Genomic DNA, 19,419 nt, shown 5'->3' with positions numbered 1-19,419 from the left:
ACTTCTCTACAAATACTAGACTGTTCTAACATTCTGTTCTTTTTTGCCCATTATTTTCTTGTTATTATTATTATCATATACAGGCATTTCCAGGAAGCCAGGGAGAGGATCGTTGAGAGAGAGTCATTTAGAGATCATACAGTGCCTATGAGAAAAATCTGGACCATGTGCTTTTAGGGATAGTCTTGAGGTTTCTCTTCCCCTACCTCTCCTGCATAAGCTACTCTTATCAGAAACATTACAACAATGTACAAAAAAATAGCAAGATTGAAAATATCTACAAGTAGTTCTTTAAATCCAACCAAAATATCCTTCTTGTGAGAAACAGAAACCTGATCAATTTTAAATCCTTCATGTCTCATTGAAAATAATCATTTAAGATGGGCCTCCAGCAGTGAGTCTTGTGACTCATTTTGGGAGGTCCATCTTAGACAATGAGGTTTTTGGAAGTTTTTTCCACTTTGTTAGACTAATAAATTTAGTTTAATCCTTTATCCAAGTGTAAGCAAACAAAGTTTGCACCTGAAGTATCTTCAGGACTGAGGCAACTCGTGGTAAAGGTGGACCAAGCTCTCATCACTTCTTGTTTTAGTATCTCCCATAATGCAAAGCACATCTCCTTGCGGACACATATAATGCTATGCATTAAGGGAAGGGCCACTACCCAGACCGGTTTCGACCTGTATTGAGGTCTCGTCAGTGGGAGCCAGACCCAGCATTATACATGTCTGCAAGGAGATGTGCTTTGCATTATGGGAGATACTAACACAAGGAGTGATGAGAGCTTGGTCCACCTTTACCATAGTGGACCAAGCTCTCATCTTCAGGTGCAAACTTTGTTTGCTTACACTAGGATAAAGGATTAAACTAAATTTATTATAGATAATGAGGTCCTGGATAGTAATAGTAATAATAATAACTTCATATCAACATGCTTGCTTTGGGACATATATGTTGTCATACATTATGGGATAACTCTTGAGTAAAGGATAAAATTAAGAATATAATTTCTTGTTAAGTATAATTTACTTATAACCATGCACACACACATCTTGCTAGAGCTATCTCTTATCCAGAGTATTTTAATATCATCATACATAATTTTCCTATTTCTATATAGAAACATGACTTCCACCATTGATTTGGTTGTTGGTATCTCTATGGGTCTGGCTCCCACTGAAGATCAAGACTGGTTTTGGTAGTCCTTCCCATATACATGTCTGAAAGGAAGTGTGCCGTGCATTATGGATATTAGGAGTTGAACAGGAAAGAAATAAATGCTGCTTGAGAACTAACAAGGAGATACTTAACAATGTGTGAATGTATTCCAAAGATCAAAAGACTGAATAAGGTAGGTGTCAAATAGAAGAATGAAGGAATTAAACGTGAAATCTGGAAAAAGAAGACACTTTGGAGGCAGCAGAGGATGAATCATAGTAACAATCAGTTGCATGAACAGTATAAACAACAGGATGGTTCGTTGCTTAGTTGGTAAGGGCAGTGAAAGTGTAGTATGAGCAGAAATTAGCAAATCAGGCCAAGAAAAGCCATAGGGGGATTACTATTCAATATGTGGCAACTAGAAAGAAGAATAATTATGGCAAGATGATGTTAATGGATGAATGTGATGGATTAATTACTGCTGCAGAGTACATAATCAAGGTATTTAGTAGCAGTTCACGAGGGTATTTCATCCTCAGTTTGAAATCAGAAGCTCAAGTGTAGGGAACAAAATGAAGAAGACTTATTGATGAGTGAGCAAGAGGTATATGAGGAGTTATGTAAGTTAGATGTTAATAAGGTAATAGGACTTGATGACATATCACCACATATCATACCACCAAATGGGCATGCCTTGGTCTACTTGTAGAAGAGTTCTACAACAGCACAAGTCCCAAAGGAGTGGAAGGAAAGTAAAATTGTTCCACTTCACAAATTGTTGGGATAAGGATAAGGCTACAAATTATAGGTTAATCTGTATATCTGGAGCTGTAATTAAGATATTGGAGAGGTTTGAGAGCTAGGATATAAAAGTGGGTTGAAAAAAGCAGCATTCTCTGTGCTTGTCAGTATGAGTTTCTTAAATGGAGGTTGTGTTTTACTAACTTGCTTATGTATTGAACACAGGAGATGCATCTAGGCCAGGGGTGTTCGACCGGTCGATCGTGGAGCGATTTTTGGTCGATCTCTTGTGAATTCTTCCTTACTTACAAATTTAATTAAAACTGAAAACATAATATTTTATTTATTATTTTAAATTCGCTTTAAGTGTATTGCTATTGTTTATTTATTTTTCATTAAAATTATCAAATCAGTATTTTTTTTATAAGTCCAGGTAAATGAATTAATTTGGATTAGTGGAAGTCAAACAGCGAGCTGAGTGAATACGATTATAAGCAAGGTGTAAAAAGTCGATTGTAGCTTAAATATAAAATATTCCAAAGCACATTTACATCAATTTTTTTACTTAGGTTAAGTCTCATGTGAATATTGTGAAAAAATAAACTATGTTTGTCTTGGTATAGTTTGTATGAGATGTTTTTGTAAATAACTCTTTTGAAGCTAACTGTATATACTGCTTTAATAAGAATATATTAAAAACAAAGTCAATGTTTTTGTCGCCGAAGCTGTACATGGCAGTATTAGAAAGATTGTCATTGAAACTTGTATGTATGAGAAAGGCTTGCAGGCTCTAAGCGTAAACATCTCCGAAGTCGGTCAGAAAGAGTTCAGACAACTTTCCATTGGCCAGCAACTTACAATCAAAAGAAAGCGGAGGAGAACAAAAGGCATGCCAAACTTGAAACTTAAAATGAAAGACTCATACCGATTCTTTGGGGGTTGCCAAACTTCATGCGAGGTCTCAGAGGTCCCTAATAAAAAGGGACTGAAGCAAGCAGAAGGGGTCCCGGTTCCAGAATTGCTGTCAGAGAGGACACTGTCTGGTCCAGAGTTGCTGTCAGAGAGACTGCCCGGATCCATGTTGCTTGAGAGAGGAGTTTCCCGCTTACAGAAAGGAGCTTCTCGGTTCCAGATGTCGCTAGAGAGAGACTACTTCTAGGCTGCAGACAAGGTTTCGAATTGCCGAAAGGAAGAGTTCCAATTGCCGGAGAAAAGTTTCTAGGCCAGGTTAATGTCAGACATTCACCAATGTTTGGTGATTTCATTACGATTTGATGAATCAAATGACTTTACTGATATTGCTCAATTAATGATATTTATTCGCATGGTATTTCAAGATTATTCAAGTAAAAAAGAACTTTTGAAAATTATACCATTATTGGGAAGGATTGGGGGAGAAGACATTTTTTCAGCATTTGATGAATTTGTGAAACAACACAAACTTCCACTTTTTAAACTTGTGTCTATTACTACTGATGGTACTCCTGCAATGATAGGTAATAAATCAGCCTTCATTTCGTTATGCAAAAACTATGACAAATATCCAGATTTATTAACGTACCACTGTGTTATTCACCAACAAGTACTGTGTAGTAAAAGATTAAACACAAAAGATGTTTTGGATATTACATTTAAAATTGTAAATTCTGTTTGAGGAAAAGCCCTGCAATGGCAGTTATTTAAATTACAGGCAGATGATGATAGGGAACTTCTGTTGTACAATAATGTTCACTGGCTCAGCAGAAGTCAATTTTTAGAAAGATTTCTTGTATTGATTAACGATATAAAAAAATTTCTTGATGAAAAAGGAGATATTTATCCACAATTGAGTGATAAAAGATGGTTGTTACACTTATCATTTTTAGTAGATTTCTGTACGAAATTAAGCAATTTAAATTTAGAGTTACAAGGTAGAGATAAAAATTTAATTGACATGTTAAGTTCAATTAAAACTTTCCAACAATACTTACCTTTATTAAAGAAAAATATAAATGACTGCAAATTTAGACATCTCCCATATTTATTAAAATTTTTTGAACAAAATCAAGAAATGCTTCGCTATGATTTAAAAGAATTTATTCGTGAAATAGAATTAGTTGAGGAAGAAATAAATTCAAGATTTAAAGATTTTAATAAAACTGAAATGATTATATATTATTATTATTATTCAGGCCTCCAAGGAGTCAAAAGACTCATCGAGGGAGGTCCTTCCTAAGACATAAAGTCTGTCAAGACTCACTGAGGGGAGGTCCCCCCCTGAGAAACACAAAGTCTATCATACCACTCTTTAAACTCACTGACCGTTCTCGCTCCCACCACTCCATCAGGCAATGCATTCCACGGCTCAACCACCCTCCACACAAAGAAACCACTCCTTACCCTCTTGCTCACAGTTTCCTTTCGTAACTTCCAGGGATGGCCTCTTGTAATCACTCCTTCCCGCTGATCAACCAAGCGAAAGAACTCCCCAGTGTCAACCCTGTAACCACCTCTCAACAGTTTAAAAGTCTCAATCATATCACCTCTCCTTCTATCCACCAAACTCTGCAGTCCACATTCTCTCAGCCGATCCTCATAACTATCCTTGTACAGTCCTGAAACCTGAAATGATTATATCTTTTATCAATAATCCATTTCAAGAAAACTTGAACATCACAGAAATTTCAAATAAAATTAGTGGGCTGTTTGATATAAACCAAGCTGAAGTAGAACTTGAGATAATAAACATTCAGAATAGTTTACATTTAAAATCAATAGACAATGAAGTCATTTGGAAGTATGCACATGAAAAATTCCCAATATTAACTGATATTGCGCCAAAAATTCTGTCGTGTTTCAGATCGACATACTTGTCAGAATCCGCTTCTTCAGATATGACCATCATAAAAAATCAATTAAGAAACCAAATTACAAATGATCATTTGGATGATTGTCTGCGATTGGCCACTTCTTCATATCAACTTGACCATGAAAATATCAACCAGCATTTCCTGTAACTTGTGAGTTTGTAATCAATCTGTTGTTTTTTCTAACTTTGGTTTTCCAAAATAGAGAAATAAATATTTTATTCCAATATATATATATATATATATATATATATATATATATATTTTTTTTTTTTTTTGTTATATTAAAATATTTGTTGTATTAAAATTATTAAAAGTGATAAATAAATTTTTAAATACACAAATAAAGTTTTTAGTTGTGTATTTTTTTAGTTGTTTATTTGTGCATAATCAGAGATATCAGGTCGGGGGAACGTGATCTATATAAGAGATTAGATCGCCGAATAACTTATATATAAGAGAGTAGATCGGCGAATAACTTTTTATAGTAAAGTAGCTCGCATAGTAAAAAAGGTTGAACACCACTGATCTAGGCTGTCTGATAGGTATCAGCAAGTTGTGTATGTGGAAAAGGGGGGAGGGAGTCCACTATGCTGAAAGAGAAAAGTCACTAGTGGTATGCTGCAGCGGTCTGTTTTGGGACAATTGTTATTTAATCTCTATATTAATGATATTATTATTACTATATCCCACATCCGGGGAGTCCAAAGACTCATCGAGGGAGGGCATCAACTCTACATCTCACTACTCCACCAACCTTCATCATCTAACACCAACGCTAACTACTCCCAACTACCACCACTAGTGCTTTCACAGGCAATCGCAAACATCCATGTGCACAGCGCGGGATTCGAACCTGCAGGCTTTTGATTGGAGAGCGGATATGCTAACCAGGCCGGTGATATGGCCGCCGGATATTGGGATGGCTTTAACTGGTGATATATAACTATTTGCAGATTATGCAAAACTTGGCAGTGATGAAGAATGAAGTAGATGTTGTGGTCTTATGGGAGAACTTGAATAGTTGTATAAGTGGGCAAAGGTATGGAACTGTCAGTTCAATGTTGCAAAGTTTAAGGTTCCGAAATTTGGTAGGCAACAGCAGGATGTAAAGTATACACTTGGTGGGGAAATTTTGGAGGAAGTTGAGGAGACAAAAGACTTGTGGTGGTGGTCAAGGATCTGAAGTTCAGCAGTCATATTGCACAACTAGTGAAGCAATCACATGAGATTATGGCAATGATGCACAAGACCTTAATGGGCAGGAGATTAAGAGGTTCTGGTTCCATTGTATAAGACTTTGATCAGGTCTTATGGATTATTGTGCACAGATTTGGCTCCTCTTGTTTGTTCCCCCAGTGTTGTTATGGAAAATGGAGGCAGTTTGATGTAAAGTCAACAGCCTCAGTGTACAAGTAGTTTCGAGTTTCCATAGCTTTGTCAGTATTGACTTGAGGACGTGCCTGGGTTGGAATCGAATCTAGGATGTGAAGAACCTTTGGATTTTATTTTGTTTTATTTTTATTCTTATATGAAAGTGAGTTAGCCAGTCTCACATGGAGTGATGGCAAGATTTCAATCTGGAAACGTGGGTTTTTTTCATCTCACAAAATAGACCAACTGACCAGAAGAACATATTATTATTATTATTATTATTATTTTGACACCTCCAGGGAGTCCAAAGACTCATCGAGGGAGAGTGTGCCGACAGCATCGAACGATTGGTCCCCTTCCAACTATTAACCGCGCTCAAACTTACTTAACTGAGCTATTAGTAGCAGAGGCTCTACCAATCGACCAACCTTCGCCGGCTAATTAACATATATAATATATTTAGTTGTTGCAGCCATAATTCCAAACAAAAACTAGTAGCCTAATCAAAAAGATACAAAAGATACTACTTGCACATCTTTGTTTGCTTATGCTTTAGGAAAATAATTAAACTAAGAATATAATTTATTGTCAAGTATAATAATTAAGGTAATATTCTTGGTGTAGATTCGTATTAGCTTAAAAGTTCGAATATATTGCTTAAACCAGATAATAAGAATGGATCCACAAATGGACCATTCTTATAATAGCTTTTTTATAATATAACATTCCAACAAATTATTTTGTATAATGGATTCATTTGCTCAAGATGTAATTCATTAATGAATCTTATTCATATTCATGCCAAATGTGTTTTTTTTTTTTTTAATCTTAACATCAATATCTTCTACCAGGTAGTATATTTTGCTGCAACGTTCCCATACTTTGTTTTGATAACCTTGCTGGTTACAGGACTTCTGCAAGATGGTGCTATTGATGGAGTTATTTATTTCCTTACCCCAACTTGGGACAAACTTCGAAATATTCAGGTAATCCTCCCTCTTTCTCTCTCTCTCTCTGTTATTATTTTATTTTACTCTTTCCTTCTCTACTGCTTGTGAACCTCTGTTTTAATTTGTTATGCCTGCATGACAAAGATGATGTACATTTGTTTGTCATAATTTTATCAGAGACAAGTCAGTTTACGATCAAACTTATCCAAAATTTAATGTTGATAAAAACACTTAAAATATTTTGAGTAATTTCCTCATAAACCTAATGTTAACTAAGCAGAAAAGAGTAAGGAGTTTCATTTTGTTTCAGACTGCTAAACAAAAGATATTATTTATTTATTTGGCTACATAACATTGTTTCTTCTGTAACTTAAAACTTTCGCAAGTGACCACGAGCTTAAGAGAATCTATCAGAACGTTACTCAAGTGTGACTCAACTAATGCATAAATGGGCATATACATGTTCTCGACATTGTCAAAATGCACAGAATAATTTGAAACAATGGTAATCCTTTCTTCATGAGAATTACTATATTTCTAATGTTTATTATTATTAACATCTTGCCTCCATGGAGTCAGAGACTCATCGTGGGAAGTACACACTATTACACACAATGCTCATCCTACTGTGCCTTAAACTGATTCAATGGACCTGCATTCATAACACACTTAGGCAATGCATTCCACTCACCAACCACTCTCTATGCAAAGAACTTACTCTTTGCTCCTTGCTCACATCTCCTTATACAGTTTACAAAGATGGCCTCTTGTTCAGCCTCTTCTTTTCCCATTCTGTGAAAAATTTCTTCCTTGTTAATCCCTTCTCCTCCTATTCAAGTGGTTTTGCAAATTACACTGTTTCAATTTGTCCTCATACCTTGCATTCCAAAGAGTTCATTTACTACATTTGTGAATCTTCTTTGGACCCTTTCTAACATATCCTCATCGTCATGAAAACCAGGTGATCAAATCTATGCATAATAATCCATACAAGGCCTGATCAAGGCTACGTATGGATTATGGTCACAGTCATCTTACACATTCTTATTTACTGAGGACTGATGACTCATCTATGTATGAGAAATGTAACAGCCATCTTATCATTATTCATATTCTGGTTGGAGTGCAAGCACTTCACAGGAGAGAGAAATAACATTTTTACTTATTTGGCCTAGTCCTATACTCTCAGGCAGATGTTATGTTATCAGAAAAAGTGTATCGCGTTTTTACAAAACATTAATTTATTCAGAGATATTTGATTATAAATTTGTTTATATGTAGATACTGTATTGTAGATACTAAACCTTGTATATACATTTTATTTTCTCATTTATCTTATAACTTTGTACATATAATTTATATTATTCACTAATTTATCACCTTATAACTATTTATTTATTTACCTACCAACATCCTGTGTCCTGGGAATATCTCTAGCATTTTAGACCTCTGAATGTGTCTGCATAAAAATTTATATATACATTCACTACAACACATATATTTGTACCTACTTAAAAATGAGAATTTGCTGTTTTAAGGATACTTGTCACATAAGACTGAATGATAAGTGCATATAAACACAAGAAGGATATTTAATTAACCAAATATTTCGGTCTGGAAATAGCAGACCATCTTCAGTGGTATTACAAGAGCAGTTTTAAAAAATACAAGCTAGAATACTATCAATAGATCGTTAAAAATAGAACATGCCACGTGATGTTATATCACTAAGTATTAAGTATAAAACGGAACATTTTGAAGTAGAGACATGATTGGGAAAAAAAAAAAATTTAATGAGTAATCTTGATTAGACTTTCCCAGATTTTTGATATAGATATACAGTCATTATGATTCAGGTTGGGACGATGGAGTAAGGCCTCCACGCTTTCCTTGAACAAATATTCAAACCTATAATGGGATCAATGTAAGAGGCGAGTCCTGGACCAAAAGATGCTGTGGTCAGTTTCAATCCCGTGTTGAGCCAATCTAGACTTTTCAGGTTTGATGTGAAGAATGGAGGATTGATGTTCTTGGATTCTTTTTTCAAGAGAACGTCCAGTCTGGCCAAAATAGGAAAGATCACAGTTGCAAGGAATTTGATAAACTCCAGGAAGAGATAAAGTTGAGCGTTTGTCTTTAGGAGAAGGAAAATGAGAAGACAATTTGTTAACAGGTGAATACGTAGTTGTTAAATCACATTTCTTTAAAATTCTTGCGATAGGTTCTGAAATACCGGAGATATAAGGAATAGGCACTCAACGTATTGAAACTTTGTTGTTTTGTGGAGGATTATAAGAATTGAAAAGATGTTGAGTACTTTTTTTCAGAAAAGCCATTGAGTTTCATGTGTTGTTGGATAGTAGAAAGTTCTTTCTGTAGATAATCAAAAGTAGAACAATTAGTTTTGGCTCATCTGATGAGGCATTTTATAATTCCTGTTTTTTTGACAAGGATGATGGGCTGATTCTTTAAGAATATAACGACCTGTGAACGTTGGTTTCCTGTATACTGTAGTTGTAAGAATATTTGAAGGTGACTGGATGAGGAGAACGTCTAAAAAAGATAACTGGTTGTTTTCTTCTATTTCCATAGTAAACTTTATACGATGATGCAAGGAATTAATACTGTTTAAAAAAGAAGGTAAAGAGTTTTTGCTGTGCGGTCAAATAGCAAAAACTCTTTACCTTCTTTTTTAAACAGTATTAATTCCTTGCATCATCGTATAAAGTTTACTATGGAAATAGAAGAAAACAACCAGTTATCTTTTTTAGATGTTCTCCTCATCCAGTCACCTTCAAATATTCTTACAACTACAGTATACAGGAAACCAACGTTCACAGGTCGTTATATTCTTAAAGAATCAGCCCATCATCCTTGTCAAAAAAACAGGAATTATAAAATGCCTCATCAGATGAGCCAAAACTAATTGTTCTACTTTTGATTATCTACAGAAAGAACTTTCTACTATCCAACAACACATGAAACTCAATGACTTTTCTGAAAAAAAGTACTCAACATCTTCTCAATTCTTATAATCCTCCACAAAACAACAAAGTTTCAATACGTTGAGTGCCTATTCCTTATATCTCCGGTATTTCAGAACCTGTTGCAAGAATTTTAAAGAAATATGATTTAACAACTACGTATTCACCTGTTAACAAATTGTCTTTGCATTTTCCTTCTCCTAAAGACAAACGCTCAACTTTATCTCTTCCTGGAGTTTATCAAATTCCTTGCAACTGTGATCTTTCCTATTTTGGCCAGACTGGACATTCTCTTGAAAAAAGAATCCAAGAACATCAATCCTTCATTCTTCACAACAAACCTGAAAAGTCTGGATTGGCTCAACATGGGATTGAAACTGAACATAGCATCTTTTGGTCCAGGACTCACCTCTTACATAGATCCCATTATAGGTTCGAACATTTGTTCAAGGAAAGCGTGGAGGCCTTACTCCATCATCCCAACTTGAATCGTAATGACCGTATATCTATATCAAAAATCTGGGAAAGTCTAATCAAGATTACTCATTAATTTTTTTTTTTTTTCCAATCATGTCTCTATTTCAAAATGTTCCGTTTTATACTTAATACTTAGTGATATAGCATCACATGGCATGTTCTATTTTTAACGATCTATTGTTAGTATTCTAGCTTGTATTTTTTAAAACTGTTCTTGTAATACCACTGAAGATGGTCTGCTATTTCCAGACTGAAATATTTGGTTAATTAAATATCTTTCTTTTGTTTATGTGCACTTATATTCATTCTTACTTAAAAATGAAATGCTTATTATGTGTGAATTTTCTCATGTTAAACTATGATTTAAATTCTTTTCCTTTTAAAATTTCTCATTTTAGAAGAGACTATCATCATATTTGGGAAATTTGATTGTTCTACAATACTTTATCTTATTTTGCAGGTATGGCAGGCTGCTGCAGGACAGATGTTCTTTTCCCTCAGTGTGTCCATGGGAGCTCTTATCATGTACAGCAGCTATAATGACTACAGGCATAACATCTTTCAGTAAGTATTTTTCAGAGGAGTAAGGTTTGTTTGTTTGTTTGTTGATAATCCACTGTTCTTTGTTGCAGTGATCACTATATAAAAACAATGAGAATAAGAATATGTATACATAGAAAAGAATGTTAAATCTAAAAATTAGATGCAAACATTTTGGTTTAAGTTTATTAAACCATCATTACTGTTAATGAATGAATAATTGCAAATTCAAAAACAACAGCTTAAGTTCATGGAGAATGATTTTCTGTGAAGTTGCAAGAACATTAAAAATTACTGTACTACTAGTCTTTAAAGGTATACCTGTGGCATGATTATAAATAATAAATTACACAGTAACTACAGTAATTAACTTTAATGAAATAAAAGTAAAGATATTTCATACTGAAAATAACTGTACATCATCTGTGTGTAGAAACAAGCAACTTAAAGGAACTAAATTACAAAGTACATAGAGAAGTCAGTGGTTTACCAATTAAAAATTGTTGTTGCATGCTAGAAATTAGTATTAATAAATAATATTATTAAAAATATTATTAAACAACTATTTTTGATGATTACATAAGATAAGAATCTCCCAAACCTTTTGGAGAGAGTGACAATCGTTCTGATTCAAATTTGGCCGACGTGAAAGGGCTTCACAACTTTCTTTGAAAAGGCATTCATATTTAAACCTGCATCTGCCAACCTGGTTGGCCGAGTGGTTAGTGTATCCGCTTTCCAGCCAAAAGGCTGCTGGTTCGAATCCCACCATGAGCATGGATGTTTGTGATTGTCTGTGAAAATACTAGTGGTGGTGGTCGACAGTAGATGGCTTTGATGTAGATGAAGGTAGTTGTGGTTCAATGTAGTTGGTGGATTGAGTGGTAGAGATGGACAGTTGTGGAGTAGGTGCCCTCCCTCGATGAGTCTTTGGACTCCCTGGAGGTGTCATGTAATAATAATAATAATAATAATCTATGGAGAAGATGAGCTTTATCCTGCCAGATATTGTGTTTAGTGTCAATACTATGTTGTACTAGACCAGACTTTTAAGGTTTCATGTATTCAATATAATATTGATGTTCTTTAATTCTTTTTTTTCTAGAGAACAGCCTGTTTGTCCAAAGTATATCAGATTACATTCACACAGTATCTGGTAAACGCCAGCTAATGATAGAAGTGCCAGTTTGTCTTTTGTAGAAGGCAACAGATGAGAAATTTTGTTGATCGAAAAATATGTGGGAATGAGATGATACTTCTTCAAAATTCTACCAATCGGTTCCGAGATGCCAGAAATATAAGGGATTGGAACCTTGCGGTCTGTTGAAGAATTCTGAGGTGTTGGAACATAGGAATCCATTATCTGCTGGATTTGATTAGGGTTGTAGCCATTAAATTACATTAACTTTTTGATAGTGAGAAGTTCTTGTAAGCTTGAGGGAGAGGAGCACACCTTATGTACTCTATTAATTAAGGACTTGATAACACCAATTTTTTGAGAGATGTGATGAGCTGACTTTTGATGGACATATCCTCCAGTGAAGGTCGGTTTTCGATAAACACTGGTTGATAAATTACTCGAGTCTGTGCATGTTAGGCAGATATCCAAGAACGGTACACTACCAGCCTTTTCTTTTTCCATGATGAACTGAATGCAAGGGTGAAAGCTATTGATCTGTTGTAGGAAAGTGGTAAGTTCGTTTTCCAAATGAGGCCAAATAGCGAAGACATTGTCAACATAACAAAACCAATGAGAGGATTGGGGATGAATGGATGATAACGAGGTATCGTCTGGATTGTTCAAAAAATAGTTTGCCAAAGGTGGAGACAGAGGGCTACCCATGGCAGTACCTTCAACTTGTCTATAGATCTTGTTTTTCCAGCTGAAATATCCTGATTGTATAACAAATTCAAAAATCTTTGCAATATCAGGAGGGTAATCATCATATACGATGATTACCCTCCTTATGTAACCATCAAAAATAGTTGTTTAATAATATTTCTAATAATATTATTTATTAATACTGATTTCTAGCATGCAACAACAGTTTTTAATTGGTAAACCACCACCTGCTCTATGTACTTTGTAATCCATTTCCTTTAAGTTGCTTGTTTCTACACACTGATGATGTACTGTTATTTTCAGTACAAAATACCTGCACTTTCATTTCATTAAAGTTAATTACTGTGGTTATCATATAATTTATTATTTACTGTACTACTAGGTCTTATATACAGTAGCAAACAAATTTATCCGAATACTCACATTTTAAAGAAAAATTTTAATTTCACAAGAAAATAAGTATAAAAATTGAACTCCAACTTTATCTAATAATTTTTATATGCTCTTCTGTTCCTAATAAGTTTATTAATTCGCTTAGGCATGGACTCAACCAACTTAGAATACATTTTTCTTATTTCTCCATCTTGAAACCATACTTTTTTAATAGATTGTATTAAGTTATCCCTTGTATCACAGTTTAATTTTCCAATTCTTTTCTTTATGGCCCAAAATTTCTATAGAGTTAATGACAGGAGAGTTACCTGGCCACTGAAGCAATTGGATATTATGATTTTCGAGGAACTCTTTCACTTTTTTTTTTTTTAGGTGTGGAATGGAGCGAGATCCTGTTGGAAGGTGAGTTCTTTGTCTTTCTAGATCTGTGGGACCACACTTCTCAACAGTCTAATCTTTGTACACTTTTGTCAACTGGAGCCTCTTTTTCTGCATAGCCTTTGACAATAGTTGTTTCTTTTTTGGTTTGTGGGCAGTCCTCCTTTCTTCCAACAATATTTGATGGACTGTCATGTCAGAAACATTAATTTCGCTATCTGCCAAGTCTCTATTTAATTCTACAGCAGACAATCTTGGATTCATTTTGCTTTTCCTAACTAGTAAATGATTTTGAGTAAGTGTAGTTTCCTTTTCCACCCACATTTTCCTTTTCCTCTCAGAAGAAAAGCTTGTCTTATTAAATTATAATAAGACAAGCTTTAAAATCGCGTTAACAGCACTCAAATCAATACCAAACTCATTGGCAATTTGTCTTTGGGTTATGAACGTTGAATGTGTGCTGAGAAAGAGTACATATTTTTGAATGCTTTCTTGGAGATGTATCCATTTTATGGCTACATAAAATGAATAAAACACTATGAATGTCAACTTGTTTACACTATTATAATAAATAAATAAATAAATAAAACTAAATATAGAAATTTATTAAAATAAATTTCTATATTTAGTTTATAAATATATAAACTAAATATAGAAAAAATGATTAAACTAAATAAATCGCCTGAAAATATCTTCAGCACTGAGGTAAGGTGCATAACACTATTAATAAACATTGTAGAGACAGTTAAAACACTCAGTACTTAACCAAAACAGTGAACTAAAACCACGAAGTCCGCGTGGCCTAATGGATAAGGCGTCTGACTTCGAATCAGAAGATTGCAGGTTCGAGTCCTGTCGCGGACGATCTTTTCTGTTTATGATTTTGGATGTGGTGGTGATGTTCGCATTAGGGATGACTTACTGAGTATTTTAGTGGCGCTAGCGTCGCCGTAGCACGTGGCGGTGAATTTGAGCTGTGCAGAAGAAAGTGATTTTTAATCGGTGAATAGTCCGTTTTTTTCCCGTTTTCTACATTTTTGAGTGCTGAATTGTTTCTCTGAATAAGAGTGTACTTCAGTGGTTGTTTTTCGGAAGTTAGTTACTGTCGCGATATAATATATGTTGGTACCGTCAGAATCGAACACGTAACGGTGGAAGACAAAACGAAGCTAAGTTACTGTATTTAGTTATATTTAATTTTATTTAATTATATTAGTACTTAAATGTTCTGATGTTTGTACTTTTTTCCCCTCTTATTTATTAATTGAATAATTATTAAGGATTACGCTACTCGGCAGTAAGGAATGATGGTGGATTCAGCAGCAGTCGCAAGTGGCGTAACGCCAAGTCCTCCGCCATTTAAGAACTCAATTATTAGCAATATCATAAGGGACTTTGTGGCATGCAGTACTTGTGGCATGTATGCTTCTAAGGAATTACATATGTGGTTTGTTAAAGAGAGTGGAGAGCGTATGTGCGCAAAATGCAGGCAGTTGGAGGAAATAAGTACATTAGATATATCGATATCCGACTTTGTTGCTCCAGGAACGGAGAATGAATGTAGGAAGACAAGTAGTATGATAGGAGAGAATGAGAAAATAATGGTTGATAGTGTGGAAGGTGTGAGTGACTGTGGAAGTTTAGGAGATGGTTTTGTTTGGGAGAGTGAATTTAGATTAAGAGTGACTGACCTGCAGAGGGAGATAGATGAGTTGAAAGAGGAGGTGGAATGTCTAGTGAATGAGAGCAGAAGTATGAAAGATAAGATTAGGAGAATGGAAGAGATGAATGCAAGGCGAATCAGAGGAGGAGAGAGAGAGAATTTAAGGAGAATTTAATTTAAAATATGAGTGAGAGGTATGGGGGTGCTAGAAGAGGAGAGATTGGAAACAGTAGAAGAGAGGGAATGAGAGAGAGGTATGGGAATGCTAGCAGACGAGAGGATGGAAACAGTAGGAGAGACGGAATGAGAGAGAGATATGGAAGTGCTAGAAGAGGAGAGAATGGAAACGGTAGGAGAGATGGAATGAGAGAGAGGTATGGGAATGCTAGAAGACGAGCGGATGGAAACAGTAGTAGGAGAGACAGAATGAGAGAGGGATATGGAAGTGCTAGAAGTGGAGAAAATGGAAACAGTAGGAGAGAGGGAATGAGAGAGATGTATGGGAGTGCTAGAAGAGAGAGGTATGGGAATGAAAGAAGAGGAGAGAATGGAAACAATAGGAGCGATGGAATGGTAAGAGGTATAATGTATGGTGACTCAATGATCCGTGGTGTTCAGGATAGGATGCGTGAGGAGTGTTTGCCAGGAGGAACAATAGAAAGGGTGGCTATGGCAATTAAGAGAAGTGAAAGGGTGGATGAGATGATTGTGATGGTAGGAACGAATGACTTGAGTGGTAATGTAAGTCGGGCAGCGAGAGATATGAGATTTTTGCTTGAGACTGTACGGAAGAAGACAGAGAGAGGAAAAATAGTGTGCGTGTTGCCTATGTATGATAATGATGAGCTGAGCAGAAGAGCGGTGATATTGAATGGCATAATAGCGAGAATGTGTGACAAGAGAGGACTGGTATATGTGGATGCGTGGAGTGCGTTTGAGGAAAGAGAGGAGTTGTTTGCGAGAGACCGTTTACATTTGAATGAGGAAGGACGTAGGCATCTGGAGAGATTGCTGTTCTGAACGAGTCAGTGTGTCCCAGGGAGGATGATAGCAGGGGTGGCCTCTTGTGGGAATGGATACTTGGGAGAAGGGAGACAATGTCAGGTAAGACTGAGCCCAGTGGAGTCTAGAAGGGATAATGCTGGGTATAGAAACAATGGCATTTGCATTTATATGCTGTATACTAATGCCAGGAGTATCCGGAATAAGGGAGAGGAATTGGTGGCGCAGATAGCATCAGCCTGGCCAAAAATTATTGCGATCACTGAGACGTGGTTGACAGAGGGGATATAAAAACAGGAATAGAAGTCGCTGGGTATAGCATTTTTCGCCAGGATAGGAGGGGAAAGCGTGGTGGTGGGGTGCTGCTTATGATAAGTGATGACCTATGTCCTCTAAGAGTGGAGAATTTGGAAGGTAGTGAGACAAATGATTTTGAGAGCGTATGGTGTGAGGTAGAGGTAGGCAAGACAGGATATTTAGTGGGGTGTTGCTACAGACCCAGGAGCACAGAGGATGGGGACCAGGAGATGTTTAGACAGCTAAGTTTGGCAAGTGCAAGAAGAATGATTGTTATGGGAGATTTTAACTTCAGTAGTATAAATTGGAGAGAGGAAGATGCATGTAACAATAGGGGAATGGAATTTCTAGAATTCTTGAGGGACAAATGTCTTAGGCAACATGTAACAGAGGGAACAAGAGGTTCAAAAATTTTGGATTTGGTTATAGCATCAGAAGAGTTGATAATAACTGAGTTGACGTCTCTCCCACCAGTTGGAGAGAGTGACCATATGGTTTTGACTTGGAAAATGAATAGACATGCAGGAGTATCAAAGAGACGGGAACTTATGTGGAATTATAAGGCAGGTGATTATAATAGTCTTAGACGTCAACTTCAGGAAGTTTCATGGAGGGAGGAATTGGAAGGCCGGGATATCACCTGTGCGTGGGAAATTGTGAAAGAATATTTGTTATCAGCAATGGTAAGTTGTATACCACGAGTGAAGAAGAGGGCGCAATTTGGATTAAAGTGGATGACAAACAATATTAAACAGGAATTGCATGCGAAAAAGAGGCTATGGAAGAGATATAAGGAGACAGGTGAAGAGATGCATGAGGAATATAAGACACAGGCCAGAAGAGTTACTCGTGTGGTAAGGAAAGCGAAACTGGAATATGAGAGGAGATTGGCCCTAAGATCCAAAGAAAATCCTAGGGAATTTTTAGCTATGTGGCCAGTAGGAGGAGAAATGACTGTGGAAGAATGATATTGTGGGATAAAAATGGGAATAGAGTGACTGATGCAGAGGACATAGTGGAATTGTTCAATGAACACTTTATTGGAGTATTTCATCCTAGAGGAGTCAGTTTTAATGCTAGAGGGATAGGACTGGTACGAGGTCTGGAGGTGCAGGAGGAGAGTGTGTTTCAGATACTGAGTACTCTGGATGTCAGTAAAGCTGTGGGACTGGATGGTATTTCGCCACGAGTTTTGAGAGAATGTGCTAGGGAATTGACAATACCTTTAACGTGGCTTTTCAACGAAAGTCTGGCTTTGGCAAAGGTGCCCAGGGAATGGAAGGAAGGTAAGATAGTGCCATTGCATAAGGGTGGTAACAGACTGGAAGTATCTAATTATAGGCCAGTCTGTGTGTCATCAGTAGTTGTTAAGATCTTGGAGAAAGTAGTGAGGGACCATGTACAGCATTGGGCAGATGAGGGTAATGTTATCTGTGAGAATCAACATGGCTTTGTGAAAGGATGCTCTTGTTTTAGCAATATGCTAGCCTTTTATAATAAAGTTACAAGAGCATTAGATGAGGGAAAGGCATATACTGCAATTTTCTTAGACTTGGCAAAGGCATTTGACAGGGTGCCACATGATAAGCTGATATTTAAGTTGCAGCACATGGGTCTGGATGTCAGATTGGTCAACTGGATTCAGGATTGGCTGTCTGATAGGTATCAGAGAGTTGTGTATGGTGGAGCAGTTTCCAGGAGGCAGAGGGTTACAAGTGGGGTCCCACAGGGCTCAGTACTAGGACCTATATTGTTTAACCTTTATATCAGTGACATAGCCAGTGGATTGCAGGGGGATATTCAGTTGTTTGCGGATGATGCGAAGCTTGGAAGGATTATTAGTAATAGTGCAGATGTGGTAGCCCTGCAAGAGGATTTAAATAAGCTAGATAGATGGGTAAATGAATGGGGGTGTCAGTTTAATGCAGCAAAATGTAAGGTCTTGAGGTTTGGGAAACATCGATGGGATGCTGCATACTCTATGGGAGGAGTTATACTGGAGGAAGTAGGGGAGACAAGAGATCTGGGGTTGATGATTGATAGAAACCTGAAGTTTAGGGGACATATTGCAAAGGTGGTGAAGGTAACACAGAGGATTGCTGCTATTATGAGAAGGACACTGACCTGCAGAGATAAGAGGGTTATCATTCCGTTGTATAAGTCTCTGATCAGACCACACTTGGACTATTGTTCTCAGATTTGGTCCCCAGGATTTGAAGGGGATAAATTAACTGTGGAAAGGATACAAAGACGGATGACAAAGATGGTTTCAGGACTGTACAAGGATAGTTATGAGGATCGGCTGAGAGAATGTGGACTGCAGAGTTTGGTGGATAGAAGAAGGAGAGGTGATATGATTGAGACTTTTAAACTGTTGAGAGGTGGTTACAGGGTTGACACTGGGGAGTTCTTTCACTTGGTTGATCAGCGGGAAGGAGTGATGACAAGAGGCCATCCCCGGAAGTTACGAAAGGAAACTGTGAGCAAGAGGGTAAGGAGTGGTTTCTTTGTGTGGAGGGTGGTTGAGCCGTGGAATGCATTGCCTGATAGAGTGGTGGGAGCGAGAACGGTCAGTGGGTTTAAGGAGTGGTATGATAAACTTTGTGTTTCTCAGGGGGGGGACCTCCCCTCGATGAGTCTTTTGACTCCTTGGAGGCCTGAATAATAATAATAATAATAATAACTGAAAACAGTTGTGGTTTTAGTTCACTTTTTAGTTCACAACCAAAACCAAATTATTGTGAACTGAAACAAAAAACAAACCAAAACC

The 19,419-nt window shown here is 36.5% G+C and overlaps 1 protein-coding gene and 1 non-coding gene across 2 annotated transcripts in view; both read left to right on the top strand.

Annotated features, from left to right (window-relative positions):
* Positions 1–11,101, top strand: part of LOC150095356 (sodium-dependent proline transporter-like) — a 190,492-nt gene extending 179,391 nt beyond the window's left edge. The window contains exons 9-10 of the mRNA XM_090410664.1: positions 6,974–7,108; positions 10,994–11,101. Of these exons, the coding sequence (XP_090266790.1) occupies positions 6,974–7,108; positions 10,994–11,101 (243 nt within the window). The remainder of the gene's footprint in view (positions 1–6,973; positions 7,109–10,993) is intronic.
* Positions 11,102–14,478: 3,377 nt separating this feature from the next.
* On the top strand, positions 14,479–14,551 carry TRNAR-UCG (transfer RNA arginine (anticodon UCG)). Its single transcript has one exon. It is a non-coding gene; the product is annotated as a tRNA-Arg (tRNA).
* The last annotated feature ends 4,868 nt before the right edge of the window (positions 14,552–19,419 follow it).

The sequence above is a fragment of the Typopeltis vanoorti genome, chromosome 20, assembly GCF_054136105.1.
Source record: "Typopeltis vanoorti isolate ZY-2024b chromosome 20, IOZ_Tvanoo_1.0, whole genome shotgun sequence".
In the NCBI taxonomy this organism is placed as follows: domain Eukaryota; kingdom Metazoa; phylum Arthropoda; class Arachnida; order Uropygi; family Thelyphonidae; genus Typopeltis; species Typopeltis vanoorti.
This window is presented reverse-complemented; position numbering and strand designations above follow the sequence as displayed.